General features: G+C 32.4%; 3 protein-coding genes across 3 annotated transcripts; 1 reads left to right on the forward strand and 2 right to left on the reverse strand.

The window, feature by feature from the left end:
- Positions 1–413: 413 nt before the first annotated feature.
- LOC131845677 (uncharacterized) lies at positions 414–1,862 on the reverse strand. The gene is made up of 2 exons (XM_059194767.1): positions 1,579–1,862; positions 414–1,149 (listed from the first exon to the last, which is right to left on the reverse strand). Exons 1-2 carry the CDS (start codon positions 1,753–1,755, stop codon positions 571–573), a joined length of 756 nt encoding a protein of 251 aa, XP_059050750.1. The 5' UTR covers positions 1,756–1,862; the 3' UTR covers positions 414–570.
- A 2,285-nt stretch (positions 1,863–4,147) lies between these two features.
- Positions 4,148–10,386, forward strand: LOC131845618 (SUMO-activating enzyme subunit 2). Its single transcript, XM_059194696.1, has 7 exons — positions 4,148–4,419; positions 4,819–4,973; positions 5,861–6,008; positions 6,731–7,225; positions 7,827–7,998; positions 8,315–8,482; positions 8,826–10,386. Exons 1-7 carry the CDS (start codon positions 4,276–4,278, stop codon positions 9,368–9,370), a joined length of 1,827 nt encoding a protein of 608 aa, XP_059050679.1. The 5' UTR covers positions 4,148–4,275; the 3' UTR covers positions 9,371–10,386.
- A 459-nt stretch (positions 10,387–10,845) lies between these two features.
- On the reverse strand, positions 10,846–12,191 carry LOC131845663 (phosducin-like protein). The gene has a single exon (XM_059194753.1). The coding sequence runs from the start codon at positions 12,025–12,027 to the stop codon at positions 11,224–11,226; it is 804 nt and encodes a 267-aa protein (XP_059050736.1). The 5' UTR covers positions 12,028–12,191; the 3' UTR covers positions 10,846–11,223.
- Between the last annotated feature and the right edge of the window lie 63 nt (positions 12,192–12,254).

Raw genomic sequence — 12,254 nt, forward strand, 5'->3', positions numbered from 1 at the left:
TTAACATAAATAAGAGTTCATGCGAAAAATGTTCAACATTACGCCCGTGTCATTGCTTTGTAAAGCAAAAATTATGCAGACCTTACTACCGTCTAAATACTGTTTAAATGAATATGTATGTAAGAATAAATAACTACTATAAAATAAACAGCGCACAAAATAACGTGTTTTGCAAGCACATATGCATCATACATAAATTAGTTTTTTTAGTATCAACTAGTTTGTTAATGTTTTAAAATATGTAGTTCTCCAAAATATTCAGATTAAAATTTTGGACAGAGTTGTCAAGATGAGTGCCACTATCTTATCCATTTCATCCTAGACAGCATCATAGAAATTAAAGAGGACTCTTGCAGTCTATACTTTGTAAAAAACAATATATCTACTCGTAATACAAGTTTAAATAAACGTCACTCACTTCACATATATGTATATTATTTCAAAAGTCTAATCACTGCTACAAATACAAATCATTTTAAAAAGGTTTAATATGCTTTTTTAGTTAGTTTACAGTTGCACTTAGTTTTCCGTTACTAATGACTAAACTAAAAATTATTTGCAAAAACCGTTCTAGTCCAGCGGCAACAATCCATCAGCAATCATTTTCAATCGCTTGGCTTCTTCTCTAGCTAGTCTCTCAGCTACTTTTTTCTCCTGTTCCTCCTTTTCTTCCTGCGCCTTTTTCATAGCCATCGCAGCTAACGTTTTCTGATCCAATTTAAAAAAGTTTATCGGCTCTTTAGCATATCTCTCGTCCTTATTGTTCATGTTTTCTACAAACTTCGGATAGCAGATTCTCCCATCTTCGACGTTATACGTTTTATCTTTTACAGCCAACTTTATCCAGTCAGCAAACTCTATTTCAGTTAATGGTTCTCCCCATGTCATGAGTTCTTGTCTGAGGAGTTCAAAATCAGCAAAGCCTGTTTCTTCATCATCGTGTCCTAATGCAGCGAAAGCTTTGGTAACAGCAAGTTCAAAGTCATCTCCCCAATTCATCTTGGCTTCGATCATGAACAACCACTCGTGGTATTCTACAGTATCGACAAATTCGTCTTCTAAAAATAATGCAAAAAGTTGACGAATTTCTTCGCCCTTGGGATTGAAACCAAGTTTTCTAAGCATTAAAGGAATAGCATCTAGTGGAACCTAAAAAAATCACATTTTTAATTCGTTAATATAATTATAGCATACATTTTTTAAGAATTATTTCAAAAACACTGAAACTAATATAGACAATAAAAAAAGTAGTACTATTGAATACAATTTTCTAATGTACGAGGAATCAAACCCGCGGAAGAAGCAGTGTGCTTACATGACCACTGAGGTCGTCTTAATGTATCACATTCCGCATATCCTTACTCCGAATTAACATGGTTCTCCGGTTACAAGTAATTCATAATATCGTAGCCATACATATCACATTTTTAAATAAAGCTTTTGGAGAACCTGCGCATTACAAATATTTTAAAAGTGCATTATTATAGCTTATGGTCCCATTTGCTTATACATCCTATTTGCTTATGGGATCATAAGCTATTTGATTACGTACTTATATTTTCTCCCAATAATTATTACCTTATCAATATTCTCTTCGTCATGAGCCTTAAACATTTCCTTAAATTTAACCAAGTCCTCGTTAGTAAAGCATGCAGGTGGAGGCGGTGGTTTCTTTGGTTTTGGTGGAGGGCCTGCAACTTGAACCGGCTGAGGTGGTTCCTTCCCCTTACCTTTAACTTTACCTTTAGGCGGCATTGCACTTAATAATTTTTTTAAAGTAATTGTAAACTATTTACGTCATTATTTGCTAATAAAAACTGGAAAGAAATTGGTATAATATTGTTCACGTGCTTTTGACAATCTCAATTTTTAACGTACGTACTTAAAGTTGTCATAAGGAGTGTTTTTAATTTTTCAACTAAAAAAGGTTACCTATATTCTTATACGACACCTTTGTCGATCAGTATGTCCGCGTATCAAAGAACTATATTTCAGATATTACTAATTTTGAATTGTTTTCAATACTAATACCAATAAAAAAATTGAAAGAATATTTTCACTTTCATAAGCAACAAGAGATCAGAATTAGAAAAATAGTAAAGTTACTAAAACTTAATTGGTATATGTGAAGGTGATAATGTTGTAATGAAGACCACTGTGAATTTCAGACGATTTCCGTTGCCTTCCTAGATACCTACTTCCTACCACCCACCAGTTCAACGTACAGTGTACCAACAGAAAACAATTTAACTGCTCAGCACCGCAATTCCAATTGCATTGCTAGCCGGAAATCTACGCCAATATAAACAGCCCTCAGTTTGCTAAATGACTGACCCGGATAATAGTAGGTATCCCACGCGATCGTGAATTAAACAACCTACGGACGACGCGATTTGAGTCGGATCGAGTTGATATTAACTCAGTCTTTATGTAACTGCAATGGCAAGCTGTTTATTCAGCTAATGGTAAGCCCTTACCACATGAGAGTCGATACCACTCATGCGTTACCATTCTAGCTTCCATTTCATTTATTGCCTAATCGTACCCTATAACCTAAACACAGATTACAAGTATAATCGATGAGAATGAGTAGTAATATAATAGATGTGAATACGTCGTACACGTACCCCTGAACGTAACAGTTCAATTCAGATTTTTATTATATGATATAGTTATCATGGCGGCTGCGACTACGTAAAATACACAATGTATTTTACATAGTAATACATTTTTTTTATGAAGTTCATGTACCTCCTATTACTGTTCATGTACCTCCTCCCCCTGCTAATGTATTACGATCTGACGAGTTTTGATCGATTGAGTACGAAATCGTATCGTGAGTAAATGTTCATACAATTACTTCAATTTACAGTTGGTATGTTGTTTTGGATTAGAGTCTAATGTAAATACACGAGCCGTCGATTAGGTCAAAATAACAATCTTGATGAGTCCAAAGCCATAATACCGTATCACTGCGGTAACAGCATAAAACTAGTTATAAAGAAATTATTTGAAAAGTAAAGGATATGTAGGTATTAAATTACACTACCAAATAGTCTGAAATTAAATGGTACTTATACTACATACTTGTCATCATCATCATCATCATCATCTGCTTCTTCCTTATCCCATTTATTTGGGGTCGGCGTAATATGTTTTTCGCTTCTATTTTATCCCTGTTCGCAGTCATCGCGTTATTTACTTCCTTCCTTACCATATCATCTTTCACACAGTCCATCCATCTTTTTTTCGGCCTTCCTCTACCCTTATAACCATCCACATTCATACTACACATACCACATACCTATACGGCTATAAAAATCATTGATAAAACACATTTTAATTATTATTATCAAGTAGTGTCAGATCGAACTACAAGCAGTTCACCCCAAATAATCATCGTTAATTTCAAGTGAATTAAATAATATTTTCAATAATAATTGAAAATACAATAGGTAGTATTTTCTTACCTACTTACTACAAATAAAGATATTGGATACGGCGCTGTATAATTCAAAATTGAGCGTCAAACCATTACAAAGTTAAACGAAATGGTGCACAATCATGTTGATGTTTTAATTTAATTCCCTTCAGCGTAACCTTTAATTTCCAAGTTAATGACAGCATCATTACGTGGAAGGTCTACTGACGGTCCAATAAATTACAACCAAAACGCTACAAGTAATCGCTATAAGACATTTCGGGGCTTTTATATTTATCATCTAACAACAGTACAGGTATAAATTTGTGAATATAAAAATCTTTATGTGGTTGTTAGAAATGAAGAAGTGATCAAATGCCTATTTTTTCCACATTTGTCTTACCTTCAGATTGTCGCAGATAGGATCCATCTCTGCATTGAATATTAAAATGGTCTGACATAAATAGACAGTCTAGGGTGGAGCATGGCACTGAAAAGGTTGGGAAAAACTATTCTGAATCTATTCTTATGAAAATATGATAACTGAATAATAAAATTGCTGTATTGGTTACTTACTAAAAATTGTGTAAATGACACCTATATATTTTTTGTAACGTTACTCGTATACGTAACACTTTTTTTTTACACTTTTGCGGAAAATAATCTAAATCTGGAAAAATTATTATTTCTGGCCGAAAAGTAAAATAGTAGTTGGTAACACTGCGCCTGACGCCAATTTTGACACTTGCTCTACTCATGATTCCTCTTTTTCGTATTTTGTGTGAATTGCAATTCAAAAGAAATCTCCAATCTCCATATTCAGATATTAATCAATAAAGTTTAATTTAAATAAAATGGTTGCGAGAGTGGCTGGTGTTTTTGATGAGAAATTGACGGAGGCCATCGCTAATTCTAAAATATTGGTTGTAGGCGCCGGCGGTATAGGTTGTGAAATTCTTAAAAATCTCGTACTTACCGGCTTTCCACAAATCGAAATAGTATGTATTATTTTTATTTATTATTACACTGTACTTATATGTTATATATTATAAGAGGTTACCCAAAACTGGATTTGTGAAATGTCGAATTTCCATGACTCGATATGACGTCGTCGCTACGTACCATGTCGTCGACTTAATGCTACCGTGTACAAATGCATATTTCCGACATTGGTACCTCTGATATTAATTCTCCCGGCAATCATATTGCTACAAATAGTAAATTACTAGGTACTATTAGTCAAAATTATCATGTAACTGGAGAATATGGGTTGGAGTGTTCATTACCAACTTGATGTTTGTTGTTATTTAATAAAATAAAATGAATAAATTTATACAAAATTAAATAATTTAGCTATAAAATCCATATACTAAATAAATGTAATAATTTTTTTACAGATTGATCTCGATACCATAGATGTTAGTAACTTAAATCGTCAATTTTTATTCCACAAAGAGCATGTCGGCAAATCTAAGGCCCAGGTGGCAAAGGACTCTGCTCTGAGCTTCAACCCTAATGTCAATATTATTGCCCATCATGACAGTGTTATCAGGTTTGTAATTTCAAATGCTATTTTATAGTTATTAGCTGTTTCTGCTGTCTTTATAAATCATGATAAAACATGTCCTGACTTAACTTTCACAGATACATCATGTTTTTTCTATAACTTAGGACAATTCACACAGCGCTGTCTAGTCCCAAGCTAAGCAGTGCTTGTGTTATATATTACTGGCTAAATATTCTAAGTAACTGATATATCATCTAACAGAATTTATCTGTAGAAGATATTTATGTATTACTGGAATGATTAATATTATAATAAGACATCAGATTGGACTATTGATTAAAAGTAAACATATTACTAATAATAGAAAAGAAAAAACAGTAATTGTATGTACATATTAGCATTCCAATGGTTATATTTAACATATAATAGGGTTGTTTTTGTAGTATATTAAGACTAAATTCTGTAGTATATATTGCATTTCTAAAGCTATTATAATTATTGCACTAATTAGAATAAGCATTTTGATATACTTAAGTATTACTTGACTCCAGAGTTTGCATATACAATGTTTTTCTTTTTATTGTTACTTGCACCATGCCTGCAGTTGACTAATCACTGACTATCCAAGTCTAGTATTAAAGTTGTTAACATTTATATGGATTTTCATGTTCGGGATTTTCATTTAATGTTAGACATAGACACCTATATAAATACCTATGCATTGTAAATAAACTGGATTTAAAAAAAAAGTAATTCAATTGAGTTTCTTGCCAGTTCTTCTCAATTGGATCTATATACCGAACTGGATGGTAGGGAAAAAAATTCTAATGTAAAAACTTGACGTTCATAAGTGGCTAAAATGCCCTACATGAATAAATGATTGTTGAATTTGAATTTGAATACATAATTCTCTTTTTGCCCTTTTTTTACAGTAATGAATATGGTGTGAGCTACTTCAAGCAATTCAATATTGTCATGAATGCTCTGGACAACCGTGTAGCAAGAAATCATGTTAATAGAATGTGTCTGGCTGCCAATGTGCCCTTAATTGAAACAGGCACTGCTGGATATGCTGGTCAGGTAACGTCAACTAAAAATATTTTTGTCAAGAAAAGAAGTAAATGAGTTTTGAGATAGAGAGCTATGAGATACTTTTCTGGAGTGATTTGAAAATATTAAAAAAAGACAAAAATATAATTTAAATAGACCAATACTATTATAAAATAGCTAGCTAAACTCTATGATAGGGATATTGATGGAAATATTTATATTCAAAGAAATAGTTCATAAGTTATGTGGATATTTTATATATAAGTTATTTATATAAGAATATGAATAACTTATTTTGACTCCTAACTACTTTGTTTCTTTTTATTGCATTAAAATCTCAATAACATGTCTATTACATAGAATGTATTTTACTGTTTCATTAAATTATTAATTAAGTTGTAGTATAAGACAGTATTTTGTAGGAATTATGTAAAAAACAGACTATAGTTTTTTGTCTCTAATACAAAATTAAATTGTGATTCTTAAATAGTGTTATATTACTATCAAAAATTAATACTTAGTGCAAAATTTTATATATTACACTTTATAAGTGTATTAATTTATAGAAAATTTTAAAACTGAACATTTAACAAATTAGTATTGTAGGTACCTACCTATTGTATACCACAACAGCTTTCAAAATTTACTTTTACAATGTAAATTTATTCTCTGAGATGACAAAACACTATAGTGAATAGACATCTTCAATGACATTCCAATAGTATAATAAATGTATTACTTTTATATTCAAGGTGGAGCTTATCAAGAAAGGTCTCACCCAATGCTATGAATGCCAACCTAAAGCCCCACAAAAGACATTCCCTGGATGCACCATTCGCAACACTCCATCAGAGCCGATTCACTGTATAGTGTGGGCTAAACACCTCTTCAACCAATTGTTTGGTGAAGAGGACCCTGATCAGGATGTCAGCCCTGACACAGCTGACCCTGAAGCCGCTGGCGAAGCTGGTACATCAGCATTATCTTCAGAAAGTAATACTGCAGGCAACGTGGAAAGAAAAAGCACTAGATCCTGGGCTGCAGAAACAAATTACAATCCAGAAAAACTGTTCAGCAAGCTGTTTGGTGATGATATCCATTATTTGCTCTCTATGGAGAATCTGTGGAAGAAACGAAGACCACCTACACCTTTGAATTGGAATGTATTGCCAGGGAAAGACGATGCTCCTATGCAGCATTCTGGATTACCAGATCAACGTGTATGGTCTATCCATGAATGTGCACAGGTAAACATTTATTTCTTGCAATATAATTTTTTAAAGTATTATATACATATATACACCTGAAAGGGATACAACCATTTAATAAAAAAATAGTTATTGTTTTAAAAATAAACAGATTGCTAATAAACAGCTTGAAAATGAGAAAAAAAGTGTTTACATATATGTTTTAATAATGGGTATATTTAACATGTAAGGAGATTGTTTCCGTAATATATTAACACTCTAAAATCTTAGATATTTTGTTCTAAAGATTTTATAATTATTAAACTTATTATAAAAAGATGTTTGATATACAGAGGTCTACTGGCAACACATTATCATGTGCTTCCAGCTCATGCGTTGTCATTCCAGAGTACTAAGATATGATAGACATACCTCTTTATAATGTCTAACCACTTCCATTATGTTATAATAGCTTGAGTGAAATGGCATTGTTAGTAATGTGGATTTATTGCTTAATAGCCATGTACCATGTCAGGCTGACCACAGGGTTCCCCTGGAAACCATGTGACCTGAACTTGTACTCTTATTATCATTCTCCTTTATATATACTTACATACAATAGCTTTGAAATATAATAATAACATTGTGAAAATAAACACAGGTATTCGCAGCAAGCTGTGACGCACTAAAAGCAGATTTGAAGGGCCGCCCTGAAGGTGATCACCTTGTATGGGACAAGGATGAGAAGAGTGCAATGGATTTCGTGACAGCATGCGCTAATATACGCGCGCATATATTCAATATACCGTTAAAGTCGCGGTTTGAAATAAAATGTAAGAAATATTTATTAATTTACACTTTTTTTTTAATGCTTAGTGCAAGGATACTCGAAGCCTGTTTACTAGTATATTATATATATAATATATATTATATTTAGTATGGAAATAAGGAAATAATGATGATACATGACCTTTTTAATAATGACACATATACTGTAATAAATTATTTATTACAATATATGTGTCATTATTAAAAAGGGGGTAATCCGCGAATTTGTCCGCTTTTTTGAGATATAGTCTATGTCAATATAAATCAAATTAGAGATTTTGTTAAGGACTGTTTGCTAACATTACTAATATTTCATTACAGCAATGGCCGGGAACATAATTCCAGCAATAGCAACTGCAAACGCTATCGTAGCTGGCCTGGCCGTGCTGCGCGCGCAGTCGATCCTCAAAGAAGAAATTGAATCATGCTCTAGCGTCTATTTGAGGCCCAAAGTCAACCATCGCGGGCAGTTGTTTGTTCCCGAGAAAAGTGAGTTCAAATTTAAAACCTCTGGTAACTTAACTAACGTAAAATTGTTCCATATGATAATTTAAGTTATAGTATGTAATATGTTCTTTTCTGTAATTCAATTCAAAACAAGTAGATTATGAAACCTTCTTCAAGAACATATTTCAATTACAAATTGTAATTTCAATTGACCTTAATAAAATAAAATTCATGTAATAGACCTTAAAATTAACTCCGATTTCTATGTATAGGCTTTTCTGATATACAGTCCAGAGTACGTCAAAAAATGAAACACTTCAAATACTGTATATTGTTACAGAATTTAAAATAAAAATTAACCTATGCTTTGTTTATTTTCTTTCAGCGCTTACTCCACCAAATCCAAAATGCTATGTCTGTGCTCCAAAACCAGAAGTTGGACTCGCGTGTAACATAAAACAACTCACCCTCAAAGATCTGACGGCAGCATTTAAAGAAGGACTCAACATGCAGGCTCCTGATGCTACAGTTGAAGGTAAAGGTCTTGTAGTCCTATCATCAGAACCTGGTGAAACTGACCATAACAATGACAAAACATTGGAGGAAATAGGACTTAATGATGGGTGTGCATTACTTGTTGATGATTTCTTGCAAAATTACGAAGTGAGAGTCAGATTACAACAGGAAGATGATGAAAAATCGTGGCGCTTAGTCACCGATGCGGATGCACCGAAACTAGCACCCAAGGAAGACGAGAAACCCACCAATGGTTCGAATGGATCTAACGAACCTAAACCAGGCCCTTCACGATCTAGGCAAGACAGTGACAGTGATATGGAAATCATTGAAGAGGATGAAGATGAAGCCACTATAAAGCCACCCAAGCGTAGGCGCACGGAAATCAGCGACGAGGTTGTGGAACTTTGCTAAAATTAATATTCTGTGCCTTGTCTTTACTTTTACATTGCAGGCTATATAGTAGTGATGTTGAAATATTGATAGAGTATAATGTGAAAGAATTTACGTGATGTAATCTGGCACATATATATATACAAAAATTCTTGGATGCTCTTGCATGAGATAAGTAATGAAGGAAATTATACTGTAATAGGGCTTGGAGACTTATCTGATATATTCTGACCTGCATAGAATCAATTTTACATATAAAAGTGTCTTCTGTACATGTTATTTGGTACTAAAAATTTTCAACTGTATTTGCTGGTATTAATTTTTTGTATATGATGTCAGTCGCCAGCTACGTCGCATTTTTTTTTTATGGATGAAATTTACTCATATTTTTAGACATCTTATGAATAATAACATTTTAGAAGACTTTACTCTACCTAGAAACTTTAATTGGGATACTGTTCATACTTAGTACATGGCAGCCCTAAATTACTAATTATATTGTATTTTTAAGTTGGTATGCTATCAATAGTTCCATTGTATAATGTTAGATAATCTGTAGCCAATAACTTATCAATGGACATCACTATAAAAAGTTATAACATTCTAATTTTGAAAAATATAACCTTTTTTTAAATATTTCTCAAACTTAGTCCTAACACTGATTGTATTTATCAGTGACTTCAACTGCAATGTCAGTTTAACAATATCAATATTATTGATAATGTAGAATATCTGCAAAGTAAATTAATTAAGTGACACCCAAGTATATTTTGTAGTATTCTTCATTAGTGTGGATGAGTAATAATTATAAGAACAAGATTATTATACATTCTAAGTTTTAAGAACTGAGTATCAGATTTTGCAAATACTTGTTTAGTAAATAAATAAATTAAAGCAGGTTTACATTAGGACAATTACTGGTTTCAATCTCGAGACAAGTCAATATTGACATTGCTATATGTAATATAATATTGTGAAGTCATTGTATCACTGGCATTTGTAATTGGCTCAATGTAAATCTGAATTAATATAATTTATTGGAGTTTTTAATTTACCCGTCAATTAATTTATAATGAATAATTAAGTTTAAAATTTAAAAACAGTGAATCAATGTGTTTTTATATTAATCACCAAGATATGTTGAGGATAAAAGTACAATATATATTGTGAATAATGTATAATGTACATACTCTATATACAGTATATTATCATTAGTATACATATATATTTGTATATTCCTAATAAGTGGTAATCAAATTTTGCACTCGCCTGCATCCATTGAGAATGTTAAGTTGAGCATCATGAGTCAGGTCCGTTAACCCATCCTGTTAAATTCACCAGTAATTTGTTATGATGGTTTTCAAGGGGAACCGCATCTAGGATACTCCAACATTGCACATTGTTAGCATAATGCTCTTGTAAATAGTCCCGTGCATTGCAGAGGCAGATAGGTATGATATCAATGAAAATATTGAAGAAAAATGAAAGAACTTTAATATTTATTAAATCCTTAAAAATACTATTTAAGTAGGTACATAACTAATAATACAGCAGTTTCTCTCATTCAAGTTCACACAGCATGATATGGTATTTAAATACTAGACTAAAAATGTTGAGAAACAATGTACAATATAAGAAGTCTTATATAATTATTTATTTCATTTTTTAATATCTTCATCCAACTGCACAAACAACACACAATATATAAATAAGCAAAATATGGCAGTACAGTATTATTTTCACATCACATTATCATGAACTTTTCAAGAATATTTTGCATTATCTAATTACATCTCTTAGTAATTAATAAGCTAAAGCTTAATTAATTAAGTAAACAGTATAAAAAATACAACTAACCTTAAAAATTATCTGAACTATTTTTCAGGCAACATCCCAAATTCTATAAGATAGCGCTCAATATCGGTTGCAAAGAAATCATTGCCAAGTTCAGTAGCAAGCTGAACAAAGTTACCAATAACTTGACCAGCTTTATACACTAACAATGCAGGTGTCCCTTCTACACGAAAATGTCTACTGAGGCCTGTTATGTCTACTGAAATCTGGCAGAACTTTATCATTGGGTAGTCTGCTGCCAGAACATTTAAACAGCCAACCATTGTCTCACATGCAATATTATTACTATATATATGAATGACAATAGTCACTTTGTGATCCTCCTTATCAATAGCATTCAAAAACTCTTCTTGGCTTCGTAATGTAATAACCTTACCAAATTTAGGAGCTTTCTGCAACTGTGACATCAATTCCTGCATTCTCTGCTGCTGGTATTTCATTAGAAATCCTTCATCAATCAGCTCACTCAATTCATCTTCTAATTCATCTATTTCTTTTGCCTTTTCATCTTCTTTATCAGTTCTAACAGGCATGGTAAGTTTTTTTGCCAAAGCTATTCGTTCTTTTTCCAGTTCTACCCGATTTTCAGCCTCTAACTGTTTGAATCTTCTCCAATCTTCTAAAACGCCTTTGGGGCCAGTATTGCTGGCGGAACCCGTCCACTTGTTAATAGATGGAGGTTCAGCGCATCCTGCAGATTTGGGAGGATTGCTTGGTTCCTCGCCGCTTCTGCTATCCTCATAATCAGAATCGCCTTCATCTTCGCTACTGCTGCAATAATTGTGTAATTTCTCGCCCAAAATCTTATCCTCCAATGTAGCCATGATTATTTGTTTATAAAATTTCCCTTATATATAAAAGTAACAGCGACAGTTTAAACTGACAAAGCGATTAAATTTATTAACTTATGGTTGTAAACAATAAAAAGCCAGTTGTAATTAAATTATGTGTACAATTGTGTAAATATACAATTGACCATAAACCAAGGAACATAATACTCTAAAGAGCCATAAACTAAACAGAATTGATAATGAACTGTATTTTAAAAAAG

This window comes from Achroia grisella, unplaced genomic scaffold, assembly GCF_030625045.1.
Source record: "Achroia grisella isolate CSIRO2021 unplaced genomic scaffold, CSIRO_AGI_Agris_v1 utg478, whole genome shotgun sequence".
Classification (NCBI taxonomy): Eukaryota; Metazoa; Arthropoda; class Insecta; order Lepidoptera; family Pyralidae; genus Achroia; species Achroia grisella.